The sequence below is a fragment of the Acomys russatus genome, chromosome 29, assembly GCF_903995435.1.
Source record: "Acomys russatus chromosome 29, mAcoRus1.1, whole genome shotgun sequence".
Classification (NCBI taxonomy): domain Eukaryota; kingdom Metazoa; phylum Chordata; class Mammalia; order Rodentia; family Muridae; genus Acomys; species Acomys russatus.
In genome coordinates, this window is record NC_067165.1 from 40,927,802 (window position 1) to 40,954,950 (window position 27,149).

Sequence of the window (27,149 nt, forward strand, 5' to 3'; positions counted from 1 at the left end):
TCTAGAGCCGATGGGAGTCCCTCCCGGGCCTGCTGCCTGCGCATGCGTGCATTTTGCATCTCGCCGCGATAAGCAAGAGTGGGCTTGGTCCTGCTATCCTGTGCCAAAGCTTGCCAAGGCTTTCCTCCTGCTAGTCCTGTTTTCCTGGCGTCGGGCCAAAGCCAGCCTGTCCTGCTCCAGAAGCCACAGTGGTTGAAAATTAGCTTGCGCAAACACAAACATCTAAAGATGGGAACGAGGTTAAATAATGACAGGATAGTCATGTTTCAGAACATAATGCAGCCATTAGAAAGAATGGCTGAGCTCGTGGTATTGGCCCGGAAGAGGTGATTTTTTTTTTTTTTTTAATTCAAATGTAGGATTTTCAAAGTTGTTAAGTTTGATGAAGCCTGAGCCTATGCACTTGAAATAAATTACCTCAAGGAGTGATCCCGAGGGAAAAGGCACTGTATAGGAGTGGTTCAGCATTTTTGTGAGCTAAATTTCTGATCAAGAAAAACTCACTGAGGCTTGGTGCTGCTGCCCGCATTTATCTCAGCGGAGGTAGGTGTATATCTGTAAATCTGAGGCCAGTCTCGTCTATACAGTGAGTTCCAAGGTCACCAGGCAATCTAAGGGCGACTAGTGAGGCCTAATTGAAAAAATAAGAAATAAAATCTTAGCAGGAAATATTTATATCAGGACGGGCATGCCTTTAGTCCCAGCACTAGGGAGGCAGAGAAAGGCTGAGTTCTGTGAGTTCGAGGCCAGCCTGGTCTACATAGTGAGTTCCAAGACACAGATACACACACACACACACACACACACACACGGGCACACACACGAGGGGGGGTGGCGGGGGAGAGACAGAGAGAAAGACAGAGAGACAGAGAGACAGAGAGACAGAGACTCTGTCTCAAAATAAGTTTATCTAATTACGTTATGTCTGTGGAACCCCAACACACACAACTTTATGAGAGCTTTTTTTTTTTTTTTTTGGTTTTTCGAGACAAGGTTTCTCTGTGTAGCCTTGGCTGTCCTGGCCTCACTTGTAGACCAGGCTGGCCTCGAACTCACAGCGATCTGCTTGCTTCTGCCTCCGGAGTGCTGGATTACAAGCGTGCACCATTACGCCTGTTTAATGAGTGCTTTTAAGATCTATGTCTCTGGCCAATGATGCACTGAGGGGTCACTGTAACCTCTTGCTTCTGTTGCTAGTTCATGCACAACCACGGATGTGCATTCGCTGGCAGGCAGGAGGAAGCAGGCTGAGGGAAGGAAACCAATGTGAAATCACAGGGGCCTTTGGGTCTGTCTGGGCTGGAAGGCTTCTTCTGCACATCAGAGAAAAGGCCTTCCAGGGGGGGAAAAATCCTTGTGATTTCACTAGCTCTGGGTGTGCCTAGGGTGCACTGGCTCATAAATGCGTGGAACTGTGGCTAAACATGCCTTCCTTTCTGGATCTGGTACCTGACCTGAGAGTCCCAGGGGAGGTCTCTGGTCAGTAGAGGACTGTCCTCTAAGAGAATCCTGAATATCACTCACAATCTGAGGCATCTCATTATTATTGGTATCTCTAAGCCTTAGGTAAAAGGAAGGAAGGATGATTTCAGACCCAGACCTGCTAACGAGTGGCCAGGTCCCAAATGTCCTCCAAGGCCCATATGTTAAAGTTTTGGTGTGTAGCCGTTGGAGCTATCGGAAGGTGACAGGTGGAGACCTTAAAGCCGAACAACAAAACGAACAAACAAAACCGCCTTTTATTTGTATGAGCGTTTTGCCTGCACATATGTCTGTGTACCACAGTGGTGCCGGGTTTCCACAAAGGCCAGAAGAAGTCTCTAGGTCCCCTGGAACTGGAGGCAGACGGTGCTGAGTCATCATCTTTAATAGACAAACCATTTCTGTAGCCCACGTGGTAAAGGCGTAATAGACGGTCACCAAGGCCGTGTGCTGCAGGGCACTGTAAGGATATAGCCTCTTGTTCCTGCTTCCAGGCTTTGTTGTGCTGTGTACCTGATATCAGGAGCTGCCTCTCTAGAGGCCCCGAAACAATGGATCGGTCAACCATAGCCAAAGCAAACCTTTCCACCTTTTAAACTGACGAGCTCAGGTGTTAGTTTCTGGCCTTGAGTTAGACCGTTCACCAGCTGTGTGGGCTCTTGGCCCTCGCTTATTCACTCATCCAGCCAGAGGGACACACATCCTTGTGGCTCAGTATTCCATTTGTGATCTGCATCATCTCAAGGTAGTTATTTATATACAGTTATTTATGTACGGTCAGCCTCACTGCTGACAAGGTTGCCAGGGTTACTTACTTGAGGAAATACCTGCCCCCTTAGTCCAGTGTTTGGCAGGTGCCCGGATGAAGTGAGCGTTGTTAAAGGCAGAAATGTATGTGCGCATATAGATGTATGTATAAGGACTATTTAAAGGTAATGAGTTGGGGCTGGAGAGATGGCTCAGTGGTTAAGAGCACTGACTGCTCTTCCAGAGGTCATGAGTTCAATTCCCAGCAACCACATGGTGGCTCACAACCATCCACAATGAGATCTGGTGCCCCCTTCTGGCCTGCAGTACATGCAGGCATAGTACTGTATATATAATAAACAAATAAATATTAAAAAAAATAAAGGTAACAAGTTGTTGCTTTTAGAAGACAAAGTTTGATTCTGCTGAATTAGCAGAGTACTTGCCTATCATGCATAAGGCCAGGGGGTCGATGCCCAGCACTGCCTGAATGATCAGCAATAGAATTATAAATAAACATTCAGAGACCAAAATGTACTTATGACCCGGCTGCGGTGGCACAGATCGCTGTGAGGTAGAGCCCAGCCTGGTCTACAGAGCAAGTTCCAGGACAGACAAAGCGACACAGAGAAACCCTGACTTGAAAAACCGAACCAACCAACCAACCAAAAAATTAATAAAATGTATTTATTGTGGAAGACACCATGGCCACCACTACAATGAACAAACATGATGGAGAGGTGGGAAAGAGAAAAAAAAAAAAAAGTGGAGAGGCAGAAGGGGAGACATGATGGCAAAGACAGGCACCCACATACTGTCCACAAGAGGTCCACATACTGTCATTGCCCAGTAGGGCCGGTGAGATGGTGTGCAACAGCCTGGAGCTTATACAGGTGCAAACTCAACCCCTGAGCAGCCTGGCCACGGGATGGCCCCTGGCTCTGGCCAAGGACAGAGGCAGGAGATGAGGAAAAAAGGTTCACTTTCTGGATTGGACCTCCTTGAAGGACCAGCATGACTTGATGCCACCAGAGGCCAGAGGTGTCTGTGGTTCATGCTGCTGCCCTAGGCCACGATGAAGCCCCAGATCCACGTGGACATATGCGGCCTGTGCTGTTGTGTCCTCGGGCCTTGCTGCCTGGGAGGTGGGGGGCGGGACATGCTGACGTGAGTGGCTTGTGTAGCCACCTGAGGCCATGGTGGGGCTCATGGTCTGTGCAGTCGCTGAGAGCCATGAGTGGATCCGTGGTCCTGATATGGCCAGGGTTGATGTCTGTGGCCTGGGCAGCCCACAGGAATTGTGGCGCTGGTAGTGGTGTGGGTTTGTGAGAGCTGGTCCCACCCGTCTCCAGCCAAGCAAGGCTCTCCTCAATTGATGGCTGCTGGCGTGGGTGCAGGAAGAGACTGACTCACTGTCCTGTGGGGAGCTGGCCCTAGGAATATGACTATGTTCCAGTGAGTATATGGACAACACAAAATGGATTTGGTTCCCTCCTCCTTTATTTGGGTGTGTGTGTGTGTGTGCACATGTGCGATCATGGGGGGGGGGATGGGGCATGGGAGGACTGGGAGGAGCTAATCAGCACAGTATATTTATTCCCAGATGTAACCAATACTGATGAGGTGTTTATATTTATTGAGGTACTTGATGTTGATGGTTTAAAGGTAAGGAAGCTGGGGATTGTAGCTGAATTAGCAGAGTACTTGCCTATCGTGCATAAGGCCAGGGGGTCGATGCCCAGCACTGCCTGAATGATCAGCAATAGAATTATAAATAAACATTCAGAGACCAAAAAACAAAAACATGTATTTCTCTGTAGCCAGACTTTTGGCTATGTTATTGTTTTATCTACCTCCCTACACCACCCCTATGCCTTCCAACCCCCCAACACTAGGTAGGAGAGAAAGAAGGTTAGAGCGGAAAGGGGACGGCGACATTGTTAGACTACTTCCCTGCTGATTAGGGGCGAGTTTGATCTTCCTCATCAGGAAATATGCAACCAGCATCAGGAATAAAAGGGGAAGCAGCAGCTGCAGCCTCTCTTGGGGCTCTGGCATCTATATACCCTCTGAAGAGTCCCCAGAATTCCAAACTTCAACTGTCCTCAGCTGGCAAAATCACACCCCTGCTAGAACAGGAGGCGAGTCACAACAGTCCGCTGCTGTGGGCGATCTGAAACAGCCTCATATCCCACACCTGGGATTAAAACAAAAAATATTCATACAACATTTCTGTGTTAAAAACAAAACAAAACAAAACATTCGACTGGATGCGGTTACACTTGTAATCCCAGCACCTGGGGAGGCAGAGGGAGGCAGATCGTTGAAAGTTCAAGGCCAAACAACCCAAAATTCTCCATATTTATCCCAAACCACAATCGAAAATGAAGCAGTCTAGCCAAGTGTGGTTGCTATGCCTGTAATCCAGCAGTCGGGGAAGGCAAAAAACGCGAGGATCAGTCCAGTCTCATCCTTAGCTACTGAGTGAGTTTGAGGCCATGCTAGAATACATGTGATCTTGTCTCAAAACAAACAAACAAACCCAACCCCAAACAAACAAACAAAAACCAAAATACCACTAGAGAAATGGCTCAGTGGTTAAGAGCACTTATTCTTGCAGAGGACCTACAAGAATAAGTTTGATTCCCAATATTTGTGTGGCAGCCGTAGGGGACCCCCCCCTTCTAACCTTCGGGGCACACCAAAGCATTTACTTGTATGTCTTGGTACATACAATAACATATGAAACTCATAAAAAAAAAAAAAAAACCAAAAGAAATTAAGGAATCTAAAATTTGAACTTAAGAGAGAAAATTATTCAGGTTTTCCTAATACTCACATGCCCTGGTTTCACACTGCTGCCTTGAGCCACTCACTGTCAAGCAGCCTTGAGTTTCTGGAATGGAGATCACTCTTCTGCCTTGCACTTCAGGAGCATGTACAGGCAGTCACTTCCATCGACTTCTAGACACTTAGAGGAGCTGGGGAAAGACACTGGCCTCAGGGCTGGAGAGATGGCTCAGAGGTTAAGAGCACTGTCCACTCTTCCAGAGGTCCAGAGTTCAATTCCCAGCAACCACGTGGTGGTTCACAACCATCTATAATGTGATCTAATGCCGCCTTCTGGCATGAAGCTGTCCATGCTGGTAGAGCACTCATATACACACAAATAAATAAATATTAAAAGGCACCGGCCTCGTAGACAGTAAAGGAACAAACGGAAATGACAGACTCTGAAACTCTCCCCCCTCCCCTGCAGCTGAATCCGTCAAGCATCTCAATGTCCACAGTGACATCTGGAGGACAGACTGCTGATCCTTCTTCCCTCCCTGTGCTGTGCTCCCTCCCGGGCTGTGGCGGGCCCGGAACTCTTCATGTACATCAGGCTGGGCTTGAGCTTCTAGTTATACCCCTGTCTTTGACTTACTATGCATAGTCTGTGTGTGTGTGTGCCCTTGCTGTAGACCAGGCTGGCCTCAAACTCACAGAGATCCGCCTGCCTCTGCTTCCCCATGTGCTGGGATGGGACTAACGGTGTGTGCTGGCCTTGATGATCTCCTTGTGGAGCTCCTGACCCCTCTGGGTCCTTCCATTCTCCCATACGACTCTCAGCGCTCCGCCCAGAGTCCGGCTGTAGTCCTGATCCCCTGCTGGGTGGAGTCTCTCAGAGGACTTATGTGAGTATATATCATGTGTGTCTTTCTGAGTCTGGGTTACCTCACTCAGGATGATCTTTCTCGAGTTCCATTCATTTGCCTGCAAATTTCATGACTTCCTTGTTTTTGATAGCTGAGTAGTATTCAATTGTGTAAATGTACCATTTTCTGTATCCATTCTTCAGTTGAGGGACATCTAGCTTGTTTTCCAGATTCTGGCTATTACGAATAAAGCTGCTATGAACATAGTTAGTTGAGCAAATGTCCTTGCACGGTGGAGCATCTTTTGGGTATATGCCCAGGAGTCAAGGCCAGTGGATTGGACCCAGGGGGTCCCGCACAAACTGATGCACCAACCAAGGACAGTGCATGCAGAGAACCTAGATCCCCTGTTCAGATGTGGCCGACGGACAGCTCATTCTGCACATGGGAGAGGGGACTGCCTCTGACATGAACTCTGGTGTCCATGATTTGATCACTTTCCCTTCGCGGGGAGGCCTTGTAGGCCCACAGAGGAACGGGATGAGACCTGACAGGCTGTGGTCAGATGGTGGGGAAGGAGGGGGCGCCCTGTCAGAGGACTAGGGGAGGGGAATAGAATAGAAGAGGGGGGGGTGGGTGGGAAGGGGACGATTCGAGCAAGGGGAGTAATGTGAATAAATTATAAAAAATAAAGGCGTGAACTATCAACCACCACTACTGCTCGGCTTGCATGGTCAGGGTGCACACCGAGGAGATGGCTCCCTGGTAAGAATGCCTGTCCAGCCAGCAATTCACACACTGAATGTGGGGGCACATCCTAGTAATTTCAGCACTCGGGGAAAAAGCAGGACTGGAAGTTCAAGGTTGGCCGGGCAAGACAGGGCACACCTTTTAATCCCGGCACCTGAGGGACAGAGGCAAGCAGATCTCAGTGAGTTCAAGGACAGCCTGGTCTACCAAGGAGTTCCAGGTTAGCCACAAAGTCAGGATTACACAGCGAGACCCTGTCTCAAGCAAAGAAACAATCACAGAAAAAGTTCAGGGTTATCTGTACTAGGCACATAGGGAGTTTGAGGCCAGTTTGGACTACATAAGACCCCTGTCTTCAAATAAAATCCTAGTATTTACTTATTTCATTTTTGAGACCATCTCATATAGCATAGGCTGGCCTCAAACTTGGTATGTTGAGCCGGGCGTGGTGGTGCACGCCTTTAATCCCAGCACTCAGGAGGTAGAAGCAGGAGAATCAGGCTTGGTCGTATACCAAAGTTTTTTTGTTGTTGGTTTGGTTTTTGTTTGTTTGTTTTGTTTGAGACAGGGTCTCTCTGTGTGGCTTTGACTGCCCTGGACTCACTCTGTAGACCAGCTTGGCCTTGAACCCACGGTAGTGCACGCCTTTAATCCCAGCACTCAGGAGTCAGAGACAGATGGCTCTCTGAGTTTGAGGCCAGCCTGGCCTACAGAGTGCGTTCCAGGACCTCCAGGGCTATACATTAAAACCCTATCTCAAAAACAAAACAAAACAAAACAAAACAAACAAAAAACCCCAAAAAAACAGAAAACCCAAAAAACAAAAACAAAAACAAAAAAACCACAACCAAACCAAACCAACCCAACCAACCAACCAACGGAGGTATGTAAACACTAGTTCCTCCTGTCAGAGCACAAGCAGCCCCAGGGCTGGCAATCACTCCTGTGAGGCACTGCATTCCTCAGCAACAGACCATGACACTACTCAACACACCCAGGATCTGAGGCCAACACTAGTGGCTGTGACATCCTACACTTGAGAGTGTGCCTGGGGGCTGGAGTGACAGCTCAGAGGTTAAGAGCACTGGCTGTTCTTCCCAAGGTCCTGAGTTCACTTCCCAGCAACCACATGGTGGCTCACAACCATCTCTAATGTGATCTGACGCTCTCTTCTGGCGGGCAGACATACATGCAGACAGAACATTACATACATAATAAAATAAATAAATCTTAAAAAAAAAAAAAAAAAAAAAAGCATGGGCTTAAATGGATTTCACTCCTGGAAATACAGCCAGGAGGCAAGCAAGCAATAAGCAGTTCCTTAAAACTGCCCTGGGTCCAAATGTGGGAAAAGATGATAAATGCAGGATAATGTTTATAATGTAGCTAAAAATTGTCATGTCAGGTTAGGCCCAGTGGTGTACAACTACATTTTCAGCACTTGGGAGGCTAACGTAGAAGAATTAAAGTTTGAGCCAGGTACAATAGCGTACACCTGTAATCCTAGCACTTGGGGAGGTAGAGGCAGGAGGATCTCTGTGAGTTCCAGACTAGCCTGGTCTACAAATTGAGTGGGGAAGGATTTAAGGAAACTACACGCTGTACCCCCACTTCCCCCCAATCTCAGTGGCTGGAAACTTACATTATGGACAAACCTACATGGGGAACTGGAAACACACAGAGGGAATACTGTGGCAAGCTTGTCCACAGCATCGCCACACAGCTGGTTGCTCTTCCCTGGCCATTGGTCCTCACAGCTGGCTAGAAAACAAGCTGTGGTTTTCATTATCTTTCCATGTTTCACCGCTGGACCCCGTGGCTGGTTTATGGTACAGTGAGCATAAAAGAACACAAACCCAGCACAAACTTAAATTAAATAGCATGATTTAATTTACTTGCTGCTCAGTCCTCAATCCTCTTAAGTTAAAAAAAAAAGTTATAATTAACTATTAACGTTAATGAATTTAAACCTTCCAGAAACATGAATCCAAAAGGAAAAGTCCAACAGGTGACACGAGCCAGGTATTCTATGGCCTTTGCTGTTTCAGTTTCGAACACTAAACATCAACGGAAAAGAAAATCTCTAGGGTTCTCAGTTTTATTCTTCTAGAGCACAACAGTGTGGCTGGTTACTAAGCACGCTCTCCCAGCAGGTACACGATGAACTCATAGGTGGACAGAACAATGGCAGTATTGGGGATCTGCCGGATGAGCTGAGCAAACAGTCCTCGGTAGAAAGCCAGGTAGCCTTCCTCTCGGAACACCAGGCGCGCTGTCTGCACAAACGACTTGTACTTGCTGCCTTCCTCCCGGAGCCGTGTCCTGATGACCTCTGTGGGAGAGACACAACAGGGAAGAAGTCAAGAGTCCTGTGTCTACTGGGCATCTCAGTCCTAACATGGACAGGGCAGTCATATGCCAAGAGGGACAATGAAACGTTAAGTTCTAGCAGGTACAGTGGAGCACACCTTTAATCCCAGCACTTGAGAGGCAGAGACAGGCGGATCTATGTAAGTTGGAAGCCAGCCTGGTCTACAGAGTGAGTTCCAGGACAGCCAGAGCTACATAGTTGAGACTCTGTCTTGAAAAAGAAAAAGAGAGAGAGAGAGAGAGAGAGAGAGAGAGAGAGAGAGAGAGAGAGAGAGAGAGAGAAGAAAGCTAAATTCTTTTTAGACCATGTTCTGCTCCCCAGATTGCCTCAAATCGACCCACTCTGTGTAGCCCCTCATCGCCCAGCACAGTGGCCCAGAGCTGGTCACTCCTGCTTGTTAGCAGACCTGAGCCTGGGAGGCACTGCTGATCTCTCCTGCATCCAGACTTTGTAGCTTGTTAGTAGTGTCCCAGCACACAAAGGGACCTACGCCTAGTTCATGAGACACTGGTGCGTCTGTCACTGATGAACACAGGGCTTTTGAAAACACAATTTGTTTCACAGCACAGTGAACTGTTTTTAAGTAGGCTAGTGGGACAGTAGTGATCTCATCCTTGCATCTTGCCTAAGGGGTAGCTCAGTGGCAGAGCACCTAGGTTCTTTTTTTTTTTTTTTTTTGGTTTTTTCGAGACAGGGTTTCTCTGTGTAGCCTTGGCCATCCTGGACTCACTTTGTAGACCAGGCTGGCCTCGAACTCACAGCGATCCGCCTGCCTCTGCCTCCCGAGTGCTGGGATTAAAGGCGTGCGCCACCACGCCCGGCTCTTGCACCTAGGTTCAATCCCTACCAGGAAGTGTACTTGGCTTGGGACACAGAGGCAAGTGGATCTCTGTAAGTTCAAGGCCAGCTTGACTTACATAGTGAGTTCCAGGACTGCCAGATATGTAAAAAGCTGTCTCAAAAATAACAATAACAATAAGCAAACAAATATAACCAAAAACACTTAAAGAAACAAAAAAGCCCAACTAGTAGATTTATGTAGCACCTACCCAAAGTCAAAGGCAAGTGACTTTCATCCAGCTCCCACCTAACTTTTTTGAGTCAGGGAATTTTAAAGTAAGATCTAGTTTTTGGCTTCTTTGAAAACAAAAGTTCAGTGGCCCACATTTTGGCTCAGCAAACTTTTGCCACACTGAGATGGGGCCGACTACTTAGCCTATGTCTATGCAGTCAATGATGGTGTCACTCTGCCCTGCAGGGACACAGTGAGCATCTCCAATTCAAAAGTCTAGAGTGTCACCTTGGCCAGATTGAACATGCTTAACCAGTCAAGCTGTGCACATACTCCAAACTGAAATCTCTGTACTCAACCACTCCTGCCACATGCATTTCAGGCAGGGACATTCAACCTATGTCTGCATTTCAGCCTGTGCAACTCAGGCTGTCGATGTACAGTGATAAATGACAAACCAGACAACTGTTTAATGTTTTTAGGAAAAAAGAACAAAACATACCATGTGGGTAAGCAATGCAGGAGGCACATCCCTTAGAAACAGCAGCAGCTGCCATGAGTCCAAAAAAGCTGGAGGAACTTTTCTCACTTCCATCTGTGGAGGAGACTATCGGAGCTTCTTTCAAACACTTCTTTAAACTCTCATAAATAGCAAAGCAGATGATTGTCTCTGAGATCCCAGCATAAGAGGCAGTCAGCCCTCTATAGAAGCCACGGATGCCTTCTGTCTGGTACACATGGCGAGCACACTGGAGTGTATTCATCTGCTTGCAGCCTCTCACCCTGTCAGAGGGGATCAATGATAGACACACCACACCCAAGTCACAAGGGGCATCACCTATGACACAGCAATGACATGGGAGAAGAAACCTGTCTTCCTTGTTCTGAGGCTATCTGACCTCTGGCCCACTGCGAAGCCAGTTCAATTAGCTGAGAAACCTGACAGGCCCACAGAGTAGATGGCATCTGAATCTATAGTCACTGAAGCAGCTTATAGCCTTTGACCCAACTCTGTTAAATTCTAATGGAAGATAACATTTATCAGAGAAAACAGTTGGAACCATCCAAATATCTAAAAACAGGACTAGCTAAGTAAACTGGTACATACACGTGATGATGACAGATATGACAGCAGAGAGATACGGGAAAGCTAAGTAGATAGTAGGACACAACTATACACAAAGTAAAACATATGACACAAGAGGAAAATGCTGAGGGGAAGGGTGGTGAGGCATCGTCTTTCTGGTCTACTAGGGATTGAGCTCAGGGCTTTGTGCACGGAACGCAAGTGCTGTACCACTGGGTTACCTGCCAGGCCAAAGGCTTTTTCTTACTATTGTACTCTGGAGTGTGATTTGTGTGCACGCTAAGGACTGAACCCAGGGCCTCATACATTAAAACAACAACACACATACACACACTTCCTGATATTTTACTCATTTATTTAATTTTAAAGCTTCTATTGGTGTATTTATTTTGCACGGGTCTGTGCAACAGGCATTAATCACCTGGAACTGGAGCTACAGGTTGTTGCGAGCTGCCTGAGGTGGTGCTGGGAACTGAACCTGGGTCTCTGTAAGAGCAGTGAATGCTCCTAATTGCTGAGCCATCTCTCCAGCCCATGATGCTATATTTTTATTCTATTATTTCTAAGGTTAGTCAAAACCCCTGCCTTAAACTTTTCAAAAACTGATATCCCAGCGTGAGCTGATGCACTACATTTCTTACTATTCTTTTTTTTTTTTTTTTTAATATTTTATTTATTTATTATTTATACAGTATTTTGCCCCCATGTGTGCCTGCATGCCAGAAGAGGGCACCAGATCCCATTATAGATGGTTGTGAGCCACCATGTGGTTGCTGGGAATTGAACTCAGGACCTGTGGAAGAGCAGGCAGTGCTCTTAACCTCTGAGCCATCTCTCCAGCCCCCATTTCTTACTGTTCTTATGTCTTTGTCCTCACTCTACAAGGAAAAGAACAGAAATGATCTACTTTTTGTTTGTTTCTTTTATAGATATTCCTTTTTGTCTATAAAAAATGGCCTCTGCTTGAGAGTCACTGAAGACATATGTGTGTGTGCACGTGGGGGGGTTCGAGACAGGGTTTCCCTGTGTAGCCTTGGCTGTCCTGGACTCACTCTGTAGACCAAGCTGGCCTCGAACTCACAGTGATCCACCTGTGTCTGCACCCCCCCCCCCGAATGCTGAGATGAAAGGTGTGCACCACACCTGGCTTGACACATTTTGTTTTATAGAATAAAGTATTGCTGATAATTGAATCATGGACTGAAAACAATCATGAGCTTAAATAGCCAGGAGTGGTAGCTAATGCCTGTAACCTCAGCATTTGGGAAGCTGAGGCAGGGAGGGATGTGAGCTTGGGGTCAGCATGGATTATAGAGTGACACCCTGTCTCAAAAATCAACAAACAAAAAGATTTTTAGCCAAACTGTTAACCTTCTGTACTCTAATGAACTGTTTTTGTGCTCACACCTTTTTGTGCAATGTCTCTCTCTATACCTCCACCTAGCTCCTCTCAAAAGGGCGGGAGCTGCTGCCACCTCAGGAGGCTCTGCTACCCTCTTCTGATTCTATCCTGCCAGAATGTACTACGGAGCCTCCAGTGTGCTGGGCACCTCATCCCTCTTGTCCCACCAGACCATAATTCTCTTTGCTCACTGACTGTACTGTTGTAAGGTAGAAGACAGGAACAACTTTCCTGGCAGCCACTGGAACAAGACATGCTCACTGATGTTCACAGATATCACCTAAATAAAAGTCTAAAATGTCCTGAGCTCTAGAAAGGTTCTCAGTCAAGAGATGCATTTATCTGTTGCTAAACACAGGTGTCATCAGGATACTGCAAACACTTGGATCTGAGGTGATATCCAAGGCTGCTAGGGGACAAGGCTGGCCAGAAGCTTAGAGTACAACTGTAAGGAGGAAGGGACACCCCAGTGAGGGGCAGGGACCGCACTCGGGAAGATGAACGTGTATGACACACATGATATTTTTGGAAACTGCAAAATTTTTGTTTTGCTTATTTGTTTGTTTGTGACAAGGTTTCTGTATAGCCCTGGCTGTCCTAGACTCTCTTTGCACACCAGGTTGCCCTAGAACTCAGAGATCTCCACTTGCCTCTGCCTCCCAAGTGCTGGGAAGAAAGGTGTGCGCCACCACACCCAGCTGCAAAGGGCTGTCTTACTGCTTGGTTCAGAGTTAGTTACCCTGGAAGTAACTGACCCTGGTCATTGCAAGCACTTCAGAAGGCAGAACAGACCAGGGCTCTGATCAGGGGATGCATGGCCACAAGAGGATGGTGAGCCCAGGCAGGTCCTTCCTTCACCCCACAGGCACATCTTGGCCTCTCCTCTCTCCTTTGAGGCAGTTGGAGGGAAGATGGGACTGCTCGTGTTTCCAGGGTTCACATTTCTGGGCTACACGGCACAAAGGCTCTTCCTTGAACTTAGACGGGGAGAGGCCACATTTCTGGTAGACAGGAGCATCCCTTCAAGAAGCGCGAGTGCGGGTGACAGAAGTCACAGCTGTGGCTTTACACAAATACACATTTTCCTGCCACATCCACTGTAAAGTTAAACAGCACTGTCTAGTATACTTGATTCTGTGAGAATCACAGGAGTTGTTTGCTGCTGAGAAATCTGATTTATGTATAAAAGCATTATTACTGTATCACAAATTTTAAAAATGCTAATGACTTTATTACAATTGGTTTCTATTTCTTTAAAACCCTTGCTCTAGTCAAGAGTAGCAGTATAGCTGGTGAGCCTCGCCCTGGGGAGGCTTGAGACAGCAAGATCACAGCACAAACTCCACAGCAAGACTCTGTCAACAGAAAATAAAGCCCCAACACTCTGTAGTGTCACCAGAGCACTCAGGGAACACAGTATAAACACTGCAAGGGGCTACGTTCAAAGTGCCCTCACTGGTATCCTTCAGCTAGACAGCCAGGCCCCTGCAGAGTTCACAGCACACCTTCTGACATGGTGTTCAAAAAGAGCTCCAGAGAGGAGCACCCAAGATGGAAGCTGGACCATGGAGAGGCCTTTCTGTCCATCTTCCCCTGTTCTCTGTGGTCCCTCTCCCCCCACAATTCTGCCAGGAGAGATTGCAAAAGACATTCTTACACACGTTAGAGAGAGATCTAGAGGGGACAGCTAAGGACCTCTACTTCTCATCCACAGTTGGGATTGGGAGAAGGGAACGAAACACGCCAGGAACTCCCAGATAAGGAAGGAACTATTAACTTACTTTCGTTCTAGCTGCATCCTCGTTTTAACCATCCAAATAGGATTCATTAAGGTATTTGTGACAAAAGCTGGAGGGAAAAAACAGTCATCACTGATACAGTCAGTGTTTACTAAAGCTGTCTCTACCATACAGTGCGCAGCGGCCTGACACAGCTGGGCACAGAAGCAGTGCAGCTACAAGCCCTCTAGTTCTCCCGGCGTAGCAGCTGTTGCTGCGCCATGTAGAGCCTTTTCAGCCTCTAGGTGGTGCTGCTAGCACTTTAGTTCATTCGAATCAGGAAAAAAACTATCTAAAATTTCAATTTAGAAGTTTCTGATCCAGAAATGATAGGGTTTTAAACTTGCTGATCTCTACTTATAGCTAACATTGAATAAGAGTGTTACATCTTCAGTTACCTGAATTCAAACTTGGAAATTTAAGGAAACAAACATCTAAAAAACCCATAGACCCTCAGGAATCATTTTGGCAAGCCTTCTGTAGCCTTTTAACATTCCAGATCAGCCCCAAACATCAAAGCCCAGCTCTCCTCTGGGGCCCAGTGTCCTCCACAGTCCCGGGTAAGCAGATTAATTAGGGCACTGGAGGGCACTGGTTGAAAGCTCCCTCAAGGTGTGCCTGCTTTACCCAGAGTTCTTCTGGGTCAGTTTTACAAGCGTTACAGAGCTGATTACCAGGGTCTGGATTACGGCTGAATCACCATGGATTGACCTGTTTTGGACTGGGACACTGTCCTTCTCAGGGCTCAGTATTAAGAGAATCACTGTTCTTGTGTGAAGTAGTTTGATTAACATTGATTTTGCTCTGCCTAAAGATCATAATCTGGGTTAGTAATTCTATTGAGAGGAACAAAGGATATTGGTGAGGATACATTGCAGGCTGTTGTTAGACTTCAACGGACAGAAGTCTTTGTGAGGAAGGGCAGAGGTTCCTCCTGGTAATTTAGAAGCCAGTGCTTTTCACAAGCATTCCCTGGAGGAGGGCCTGCCCTGAGCTCTGCAGTAGAGGGGGGTGGGGGGACATGACACTTCCTCAAAAGAGAACAGACCATCTGGAAGCACAAGGAAGGCCTTAAGTTTTGCCTCACGTACCAGGGAGCACACAGAATAAGCAGACGCCTTGGGCCCCAGACCCAGTGCCCTGCAAACCAGCTGTTCTGGGTGGATGCACCTCAGGCACCAAAGGGAGTAGGAAAGAAGGCAGCTCCCACTCCACAGTGGAACTCAATAGGGAAACCAGGAAGACGTGAAGACCACATTAATATTCCTTTAGAAGAAGCACAACTACCCAGTGCAGGGAATGTGTGTGTCAGGAGGAAGAAAATGAGATGTTTATAAACTGCTAATAGTCATACTCTACAAACTCCAATATAAAGCTTCTGTAAATGATTTTAGGTACAAAAGAGGCACGGAGTTAACTTCTAATTTATGGAAAGAAAAAAAGGAAAGTAAAACAAAGCAACACATGCTTTGGGACACGAGTCTTTGTCTCACTTGCTAGGGTAACATACCTGCAGAGCCAGCTGAGAAAATGTGCACAGTATTGCTATTAGGCACGAAAATGCCATTAAACTGTTCTTTGGCTTTGGAGTAACATGCAAAGTACACGGCCCTGTTAGGACAAAGAGAAAAGGCCATGAAGAAATCATTACAGCACTTTAAAGTATATATGCCCCTCTGTAACCTCTATGACATGTAGGAGACCACAGGAGAAAGTAAAGATCTTATGTGGCAAGGAACCAGAGGCTGGATGCACACCCAGGCCTGCCACTGCCTCTGTGATGTTCATGCCCACCCAGGAATTAGGTGGTTACAGGGTATCCAGGATAAAAGAGGAAAATGAGACTTTTGGTAACACATATAAAGAGAACGTGAAATATACTTTCACGTTCTTTTTATTTGTTTATTTTAGAAACAGGGTTTCTCTGTGTAGCCTTGGCTGTCCTAGAACTCGAGATATAGAACAGGATAGCCTCGAACTCAGAGATCCACCTGCTTCTGCTTCCTGAATGCTGGGATTACAGGTGTGACTTCATTACTTGGCTCCTTTCACATTTTTTTTTGTTTGTTTGTTTATTTTTGTCACCCCTTGCCCCCTGCCCCAGACAGGATTTCTCTGTTTAGCCCTGGCTGTTCTCGAACTCACAGAGATGTGCCTGCCTCTGTCTCAGAAGTGCTGGGATTAAAGGTGTGCACCACCATACCTGGCTTCCTTTCACATTCTTAATTCTGGATAAATGCTAATCATTTGAGTAGAAATGTATACTGTCATTTTAAAGGTGTAGAGTTTTTTAAAAATATATTTTACTAATTTATTCATATTACATCTCAATGGTTATCCCATCCCTTGTATCCTCCCATTCCTCCCTCCCTCCCATTTTTCCCTTAGTCCCCTCCCCTATGACTGTGACTGAGGGGGACCTCCTTCCCCTGTATATGCTCATAGGGTATCAAGTCTCTTCTTGGTAGCTTGCTATCCTTCCTCTGAGTGCCACCAGGCCTCCCCATCCAGGGCACGTGGTCAAATATGGGGCACCAGAGTTTGTGTGAAAGTCAGACCCCATTCTCCACTCAACTGTGGAGAATATCCTGTCTATTGGCTAGATCTGGGTAGGGGTTTGGAGTTTCTAAAATATAACTGTTTCTACGTGTAGGCTGCCTGCAATGATGATGCAGGAGCAAGGCTTCTCTTCACCTCTGCTGACTGATGGTCAGTCACAGAACCTGTTTCAATTCAGGAGACTGTTGAACAGGGTCCCAGGAAGCCACTGGTTTGGACTAAGCGGTGGCAACAGATCCCAACAGAAAGGACAAAAAGGAGGGTGAGGGGAGTAATCACTTGTGCTGAAGTTCCAGTTCCTGTTACCGAGTCAAGTTATCTGGCCTTCCAAGAAACCAGGATTAGAGAAAAGCACCAGATTTCCCAAAGGGGCCAGTTCCCTCACTTTCATCCTTCTACGAGAGTAACCTGATGTGAGCCAGTCACTTATTTTCCTGTTTCTCTGTCCTCCCTTGGTAAGTCTGAAACACAAGATCTTTTGATGTATACCTTTTGATCCTGTTCATGCTTTTTGCAGCCCTGTTTGGTCTCAACAAACAAGCACACACTCTGACTTTATGGAATAAAACACTGCCAGCTTCTAAAATAGAAAAGGTTAACTAGAGCTTTAAGCTCCATCGTTAGGACTTTGGCCCACGACACGTACTGCTACTTGTTCCTTTTACACACACAGTCCCCTCTATTAGCACTGCCCAGGAACGTTCTGTAATACCAAGACACTAGCTAGGCATGGATGATGAGTACTTCAAAAGCGGTCAGTATTTGAACTAATTAAAAAGGAGAGCAGCGCCGGGCATGGTAGTGCACGCCTGTAATTCCAGCACTCAGGAGGCAGAGCAGGTGGATCGCTGTGAGTTCGAGGCCAGCCTGGTCAACAAAGTGAGTCCAGGACAGCCAAGGCTACACAGAGAAACCCTGTCTTAAAAAGAAAAAAAAAAAAAAGGAGAACAACGCTAGGCATGGTGGTGCACGCCTCTAATCCCAACACTCAGGGAGGCAGATTGCTGTGAGTTCGAGGACTGCCTGGTTTACAACAAAGCAAGTCCAGGACAGCCAAGCCATGGATACATAGAAAACCCTGCCTCGAAAAACAAACAAACAAACAAAGTGAGCAGTAGCTTAGTGTGCTAGGATAGTGCAGTTCTATGAAGTCTTTAAAGAAAATGTAAAAACCAAGGATAAAATGTTATAGAAAGTAAAGCCTTTGTAATTCCTTCAGCCTAATGTTCCTATGGGTCACCTGGACGTCCTGCTGAGAAGGCAGATTCTGATATGGATCTGTGCAGGCCACAACACCCAGCATGTCTACACCCAGGGACTGACTGCACACCACACTCAAGGAAAGAAACTCAGAGAGATTTGAGTGCTGACAAAAGGTTAATTTTCCCACTTAAAATAACAGAGCCCCCTATTCACATACTAAGAACCACTCAAGGTCACCACTGTTTCTACATGTCAGACATGTTTAGGCAATTTTAATACAGGAAAGACAAACAGCCATTCAACAGTGTCCCTCTTGGGCAAGAACAGACCCAGGGCCGCATGCTGATCTTGATGAGCTCATGCAACAGTTAAGTGCTTACCTTGATGGTGCAACTCCAACCAAATTTGGACCCAAGCCTCTAAAAAGTGACTTTGGTCCCTCCTTTTCCAGGATTGACCTGAATAAGAATTAGAAAAAGACATAGCTTTAGACTCTCCCTGGAAGCTGCAGATGTGGCTGGCTAGGTGAGGGCTTACCTAGTGTACAGGAAGCCCTAGTTGATCCTCAGCAATAAACAGGGTGTGGTGGCACACACCTGTAATCACAGCCCTCGGGAGGTGGGAGCAGGAAGATTAGAAGTTCAGCGTCATCCTTGGCTACAAAGAGTCTGAGGCCAGCCTAGGCTACATGAGACTCAAAACAAAACCAAGACCTCCGAGCTAGGCCTATCTGGGTAATTGAAGCCAACCTTTCCAGCGTCTCCTTGAAGGAACAGACTGTTAAGGAGCCCTAGTCTCTCACTTCCCTCTGTAGAATATAAAACCCGAAGGCTGTATAATCAGACAGGAGTGTTACAAAGAGTAAATCTCAAGAAATACTGTCCTAGGACATCTCTGATCCTGTTTCTCAGTTACTTGCACGCACTTCAGTCTGGAATCTCATTTCCTGTGGAGGCTGAGACAGAAAGATCACATGTTCAAAGCCTGTCTAGACTACACAGTGACTTTAGGGCGGCAAGCCTCCAGCTCAAAACATAAGTACAAAAAGAAGAGTGGTGACGATGCAGGCCAGCGGCACAGAGAGCACTGACCGCACACATGGAGGCCCTAGCTCAGCTCTCAGTTCTGCTTCGCCTGCAACCTGGGCCCCACTATATTATTGTGAATTTATGATTTTATATTGTTTCTGGAGACTGCCTCACTGTGCAGCCAAGGCTGGTTTCTCCTCCTTCAGCCTCCTAAGTGCTAGGATTACATGTGTGTAATACCTCATATTGAATGGATGAAATGCCTTTTTTGTCTTGGTTTTTAGAGACAAGATTTCTCGGTGTAGTTCTGGCTACCTGGAATTAGCTCTGTAGAGCAGGCTGGCCTCAAAATTACAGAGATCTGCCTGCCTCCCAAGTGCTGGGATTAAAGGCACGCACTACCACCGCCTGGTGAAGATGTCTTTTTTAAAACGTACTTTTGGGCTGGGTGGTGGAGGTGTACACCTTTAATCCCAGCACTTGGGAGGCAGGGGCAGGCAGGGCTCTGTGGGTTCGAGGCCAGCCTGGTCTATAAATCAAGTCCAGGACAGCCAGGGTTACACAGAGAGACCCCGTCTCAAAATCCAAAAATAAATAAACAATAAATAATAAAATACAAGCAACAAAAAAATCTTACTAAGGGTCATAAAAACTGAGACTAATTTTATAGCATGTAAAGTTATAAAAATCAAAGGTTACAGCAAACAGTTATTAGGCTTCTATGAACACAATGCTTTAAAATGAAATTTGTGAGAGTTTCATAAGAGTCACAAGGCCAAAAATAAACCACCTGGCTCATATCATATACAACTTAATGTTTTCAATGAAAACACTTTACTTCTGTTATCTTCCTCAAAGAAGACTGTTTCCAAAAGGCGAACTCCTTGAACAAAACATGTCTCCAGTAGCACCTTGAGGTGACTTGCATTTTATGGCATTGCAAGGACTAAGGATTCAAATGTGGCTCTACCCGACAGTCTTTTAAGTGTAGACTTTAACTGGTCTCCAGTAATGAGCACTGTGCAGCCTAGAAGCTATTTAAGAAGGGTGAGGGAACCTCTGGCTCCAGAAAGCTGGGAGCCCTCATGCATAATGCAGCAGGGAGCGTTGTGTCCTCAAGTGACTTGCGCCTTTTAAGAGCGGAAGACAGACAGTCTCCATAGCTACGCATTTAACAGTGGCAACAAGTCAAACCTGTTACATAAGCTGAACTTCTGCCCTATCTGGGTGTTTATAAACTCTTCTGAACAATCAAGTTCCCACTGTGCATGCATGGCACAAAGTTTTGAAAGACCACTGTAGGATCCAGGCTCTCTCTCTCCCACAGGCATGCAAGCTTTCCTATTAGAAAGGCGTGTGACACAATCAGTCTTCTCTGGACACACATGACTAGGAGAGGCAAGTGTCTCATCAAAGTATCTATCAGAACAAGGTAGTTTTTGAAAGATATGGACTAGCTAACTGATATGGACTTTACATTTCAGATTGAAAGAAGGAGCTGGAGGGGCTGGAGAGATGGCTCAGTGGTTAAGAGCACTGTCTGCTCTTCCAAAGGACCCGGGTTCATTTCCCAGCACCCACATGGCAGTTCATAATTGTCTGTAACTCCAGTTCTAAGGGATCTGACACCTTCACACTAATGCACATAAAATAAAATAAAATAAATTATTTAAAAAAAGAAAAAGAAAAAGAAAGAAAGAAGGAAGGAAGGAAGGAAGGAGCTGGAGAGACGGCTCAGGGTAACAGTCACTCGCTGCTCTTGCAGAAGTCCAAAGTTTGGTTCCCAGCAGCTGCGTCAGACAGCTCACTTCACAACAGCCTATACCTCCACCTTCAAAAGACTTGGCCATCTACACTTATGTTATTATTTAATAATATTTTTATTTAATTATATTTAATAATAAATTATTATTAAAAAATTTTAAAGACCTTAAAAAATAAAATAAGATACCTTAGTAACTCAAATGTTCATTTAAAAAGCATACTTTTTCAAAAAGAGATACCTGACAAAACATTATTTTTAAAAATTGCCTGTTGTAAAAAAATTGTGTTGTAACCTCCATATGCATGCACATATACAGCATAAAACACATAACTTTTTGTGTGTTTGTTTGTTTTTTGAGACAGAGTTTCTCTGTATAGCCCTGGCTGGCCTAGAACTCAGAGCCCTACCTGTATGCACCACCACCACCAGGCTGTCTTTGGACTTTTACTCATGGAAGGCAGTTTCTTTTTCTAAGCAAATAGCTTTGATGGTTGTGCTTAGACAGGAAGAAGTTCTTGTTGGTTTCATTTCTGTCACTACTGTATTTCTGCCTCCTGAGTTTGTGCCACTACTGCCCAGCTTCATCTGGGCTTTTGATAAACACAGTGTCTCCTAGAATTCAGAGCAGAACCCAGGATGGGCCTCGCAGTACAGATAAGGTCTGGGGCTTATCCTTGCTTACTGTCTTTTTCACAGACAGCCCTGGTACAGCATCACCCTACACTTGGCTTACACAAGTACATTTTCATAGGCTGAGGATGTACTTTCTTCACATGGGGATTGGAACTTACCATACAAAGAATCTCTGCTGTAAACCATACCTTAAAAAGCACAGGAAACCTAGGCCCCTGCTCAGATGTAGCCGATAGGCAGCTCCTAGTAAGGGGAGCAGGGGCTCTCCCTGCCATGGACTCTGTTGCCTGCTCTTTGATCACTTCGGCTTGGCAGGGTGCCTTACTAGGCCACAGAGGAAGAGAATGCTGGCAGTCCTGGTGAGACTTGGTAGACTGGAGTCAGCTGATAGGGGAAAAAGGCTCCTGTCTCTGAGAACTAGGGGAAGGGCATGAGGGGAAGAGGGAGGGAAGAGGGGGCCAGGAAGAGATAAGGGAGGGGGGGGGGGCTATGATTGGGATGTAAAGTGGAAAAAAAAAAAAAAAGGGCCAGGAAAGAACTGAGCTGGTAGTGCACACCTATAATCCCAGCACTCGGGAGGCAGAGGCAGGAGGAACTTTGTGAGTTCTAGGCCAGCCTGGTCTACAAAGTGAGTCCAGGACAGCCAAGGCTACACAGGAAAAAACCCTATCTTGAAACAAATAAACAACAAACAAACAAGCTCAGGAAAGCATTCACTAGTGATAGCAAGGTAATGTGTCTACATGGTGGGAGGCTGGTAAGCCCTGAACACGACTTTTACTGACCTGCTCAGTTAGTTCTGAGTGCTTCTCCCGTCACACACAACATTTTAAGGAGCTTGGGGACACTATTAATCAGAACACACACTTCCCACATTCAAGGGTGCAGTGCGAGTGAGGAGACAGAAGACCATGTACATAAGCAAGCAGCACTGCTGGCAGATGGAGGGAGGTGCTGTGGCTAAGGGGTGGTAGTGGCTCAGTTTAATAACTGGGTCACTGCAGGAGATTCCTGAAAAGGTGTCACAGCCACACAGATAATGTCTGAAGGCACAAGAGAAACTTGTGCTAGCTATGTTCCTGTGCCTTTATAATTTATTTTTGAGACAGTGTCTCACTGTGTAGTCCTGGCTGCCCTGGAACTTTATATGTAGATCAGCCTGGCTTCAAACTCAGAGTCTACCTCCTGAGTGCTGAGATTAAAGGTAAGTACCACAGTGCCCATTCCTGCGCCTCTAAAGGAACCAGGAGGCTGGAGGGAATGGTATGGTCACAGGACTGCTGAGTGACAAGCCGCAGGCCCCAGGGATGGCTGTGGGCTGAGGCTCCTGCTTGGATGAGGCATGTGAGCAGAGTGAAGACGGTGGATAGCTACATCTCAGGCCAGGGCAGCTAGGATGAGAACCTTAGCCTAACACTAACACGACACAGCACTGTAGCCTTCATCAGGACAGCACTAGGTTCCTATATACTTTGGAAGCAGAGCTGACAGGATTTACTGTGGGTTGAGAGAAGTCTCCAGAATGGCTCCAAGGTCGCAGAACTGTAGCTGCAAGGATGAAGCTGCTTTAAGCAAGCAGGCTCTGGGCCCAGCAGGGCAGAGAGTTCCGGCTTGTACCCATTTTGTTGGGGATGAGTGGAAAACATTCATGTTGTCCACAGGGCAGCAGAGGGTGGATGTGAGAAACCCCATCACTCACAGATGACTAAAAGAGACAACTGGGGACAGATATCACTGAGGGACTCCTAGGACCCTGCCACAGCAGGAAGAGGTAAGGTTACCTCTCTCTGAGGTTAACAGCAACAACAATGCAGCAGCAGCAACAATGAAAGGGCTGAGGCCCTGGTCTTGGCGTCTCTGTGCCAGCACCACCTACGTCTCCACATAGGACCTGAAAGAGGCTGCATGCAGGCCAGCCATGATCTGGGCTCATCTGCTTTTGGCTTAACTTGCTCTTAGCTGCTTCAAGCTTTCCTAGAAATAAGGGGCTGGGCACTAAACATGACCCTGGGCACCTACAACTGCTAATCTGCATGCCTTCTCTCTAAGATGAGAGGAACTCAGGTCCAGACACTAAGCTAATCCTCTTTTTGCTTATTTATATTTTGAGACAGGGTTTCTCTGTGTAGCCTGGACTCTAGACCAGGCTGGCCTCAAACTCACAGCAATCCACCTCCTCTGCCTCCCAAGTGCTGGGATTAAAGGTGTGCGGCACCATGCCTGGCCCAGACACTAATCCATTAAGGCTGCTGTGAAAAATCAATAGAATCTTTTTAAAACCTGAAAGCCATTGGGGACAGCCCAGGCTGCAGGAGAATCCTAAAGACTTACATAACAGGCTAAGAACTAGAGCTTAGACAAACAAGACAACTGCACAGAGCCTTTCTAACATGGGCAGCATCATTAACTCAAGAACTGACTTAATTCCATGGTTTCCATTTTGACATGAACAGAGTGTAAATGGATATTCATCACAGCCACTGACTGTATAGCCAACCACTGCTGCAGGTCTGTGGTGAAGCACTGGCTTTTGTGTGGTGTGGAAGTGTTCTTGAAGTTTCAGTGACAAAGTGCCCTTTCCCTTTGGCTTCCACTGTAACGAATAACTACTGCAGGTGGGGCTCCGGCAGTGGGAACTTAGAGGAGGAGGAGGAGACACACTCCATAAAACTCGCAGAAGAGAAACATTTCCATTTACCTTACAGGCTCTGTCCTGTTGGTAGATACAGCTTTTGGATAGTGGTTTCTAATGGAGGGTCACAAATGGAGGGTGGCAAGCCTGTGTGGAGCAGTTCCTTCTGAATGCTGGGGAAGTGGCCTGATGACCTGCCTCCATCTCACTCACAATGACATCTCAAAAGGTGTCACCTGACACCAAGCAGGAAGTATTCTTTCAGCCACTGAGGACCTTGGATCCTGTTTTGTCACAGACATGAGGATAAGTCGTAGAGGCTTTGCTTGACAAAGTTCCAAAGATCTCCGGCTGATCACCACTGCCCTTAAATATTACATATGGTCCAGGTGTAATTTTGTCTAAAAATCTGCCTTTTCTCCTAAAATTCTTTCTCCTTATATCTCAGCCCTAGTGAAACCCTCACAGGGAAAACTTTTTCCCACAATGTTGAAGGAAGGCATCTGTCCAAAGGCTTGAGACAATGATAAGAGCTTTATTTATTTTTTTGCTCTGATTGTGAGCAGCCAAGCAGAAACTGCATGAAAAAAAGTTAGGACCTTGACATAACAGTACCTCGCTAGATACTGTAGAAAAGTTTCTTTGGAATCTGCTTTGAGAGCAATAGACACTGGGCTTGGAACGTCACACTTTACAGATATTTTACAATAGAGGACCCCTTGGCACTTAGCCTAGGCTTACATAACACCTGTTGGTTTGGGACTGGGAGTAAGTTAAAAAAAATTTTTTTTTCCCTCTCTCTCTCCTTTTGGTTTTTCAAGATAGTGTTTCTCTGTGTAGCCTTGGCTGTCCTGGACTCACTTTGTAGACCATGCTGGCCTCAAACTCACAGCGATCCACCTGCCTCTGCCTCCCAAGTGCTGGGATTAAAGGTGTGCGCCATCACCACCCGGCTTAAAACTTAAAGCCCAGAAGAACTGTCTCTCTCACATGCTCACTGTCTGTCTCTCTGTCTCGCTTGCTCTCTCTTACATTTCTGTCTCTCTTCTCGCTTGCTGTTAACCTTATTTTTCTGTGTCTGTCACTTACTTGCTGTTCTTCTTGGGCCAACCCCTGTATTTTACTTAAAGTGAAGTTTAATTTTTTTCATTACAGATTACAGCATGATCTTTCTCATCTTTTACAATCAATAGGGCGTTTAAAAATCAACAAAGCAAGAAAACAGTCTAACAAAGAAATACAAACAGTTATGTATAACCTACAATAAAGTATACATCAAAAATCAATCAATTTCCAAGCAATGGTCAGCATAACTTGATTATTATTTCTTAAACAATACTTGGGAAAGTTTAATCATAAATTTCCCAAGGCTAAACCCGGTCTCGAAGAACAAAACAAAACAAAAATCCAGAAACTAAAAACAAAACACACACACACACACACACACACACACACACACACACACACACACACAAAACCCTTCAGTTTTGTGCTGTATATGCCTGGATCTAGTACTTCCTTTTTCCCTCTGCTCCTCAACCTCTCAACATCTGGCTCGACAGCTGTCCCCAGCGGCTGGCTTCCTTTAACCAGCCGTCTACCACCTGCTCAATCCTCCCTATCAGGGACCCACCAATGCTTTCTCTCCTCTGCTCTTCACTGTCCCTGGAGCTGGTCTGCTGGAGCGGGGCTGTTTGTCTTCACTGAGATCTGTGCTTCCTCCGCATACCCTGGCCTCTGGTCTATCACCAACCACCTGTTTTTGGGACTTCATTCCCTTCCTCAGCATTAAAACTGAAAACCTGATCCTCCTGGGCTGCAATTTCTCCAAACATCTGACCAGCACGATGGCTCAGTGGATTAGGACGTCTGTCACGGAGCCTGACCCCGGGAGCCCTGCCCTCCACCTGTATGCTATGGCACACCATCCCATTCCTCATTATTGTATTTGGACGAAAAGTGTATAAAGTAAACAGGCGAGTGACAGGAGACGCTATGTGAATAGGATGGACGGCACTTACTTCAGAACCTGTAAGAGTCCAGGTGTCACAGACGTTGGTCTCACCACTCCAGCTCCACTAATGGTCCCCAGATGAACCTGAGGATAATATACTGTCCGAAGAGCTAGTCTCGAAGACTGCAATCTTGTTTTAATGACTTCTAGTGGACATGTGAAAATAGCACCAACTGTGCCCCCGCACCTACAGAAGAGAAACCACAACAGGATCAGAAGGCAACACGCATCTATCAGCCTCTTCCTCTTTAGAACAGATCATCTGAACTCATTTCATACAACTTACAAGAAAGTTAAAAATATTAGCTAAGGTTCCAGAACTGCAGAGAACCACTTCACAATGACCCACCAGCGCAACGCCGTGTCCCTCTGCATCTCTACACGGTACTCAGCCAATTCCCAGGTGGATGCTCATGCAGTCTCTCCATGAGACTTGCCGTGAATAGTCTAGAAAGCACAACAATATCTGCACATGCAAGCTGGATATTCAGACGGTGCAGCCGTTTTGAATATCTGTTTATCACAACACAGACCTAACATGGACACTACTCAACATTACATCTTTTTTCAACTGTGGAATCCTATTTCCATCCGTCATGACTGACGGGCATGCACTGTGTTGTCCTGGTCACTGTCTCTCCTAGTCACTCCTCTAAGACAATCACTTCAGTTCTGCCCTTCACAAGGGGTTGATAGCAAGAAACTTCTGAACTACTTTTTAAAGAATTTTCTTTTTGGTATAAGAATTGAGCCCAGGCTCATGCCAAGCAGATGCTCTAAGATACACTCTCAGGCCTTTGTATTTTATTTCAAGACAAGGTCTCACTAAATGGCCCAGCTTGCAACTCTCCTGCCCCAGCCTCCTGAGCAGCTGGATCACGGGAGTGCACACAACCATACCCAGATTAACACCTTTCTTCAAGACAGCTCACTTGTTCACCCTAAACTACCTATTTCTACCTTCTCTTACATAACCCTGTCTACAAAACCATGCTGGATGGGCTAGCTACAACAAATGATGCCACGTGCCACCTAAGGTCACCGCCCG

General features: G+C 46.3%; 1 protein-coding gene across 1 annotated transcript in view; it reads right to left on the minus strand.

Moving 5' to 3' along the window:
- Positions 1-8,480: 8,480 nt before the first annotated feature.
- Slc25a33 (solute carrier family 25 member 33) overlaps positions 8,481-27,149 on the minus strand; it is a 29,424-nt gene continuing 10,755 nt past the window's right edge. The window contains exons 2-7 of the mRNA XM_051172174.1: positions 26,109-26,288; positions 18,410-18,487; positions 15,778-15,878; positions 14,271-14,337; positions 10,503-10,783; positions 8,481-8,949 (exon numbers count right to left, since the gene is read on the minus strand). Coding sequence (XP_051028131.1) covers positions 8,750-8,949; positions 10,503-10,783; positions 14,271-14,337; positions 15,778-15,878; positions 18,410-18,487; positions 26,109-26,288 — 907 coding nt within the window. The 3' untranslated portion in view covers positions 8,481-8,749. The remainder of the gene's footprint in view (positions 8,950-10,502; positions 10,784-14,270; positions 14,338-15,777; positions 15,879-18,409; positions 18,488-26,108; positions 26,289-27,149) is intronic.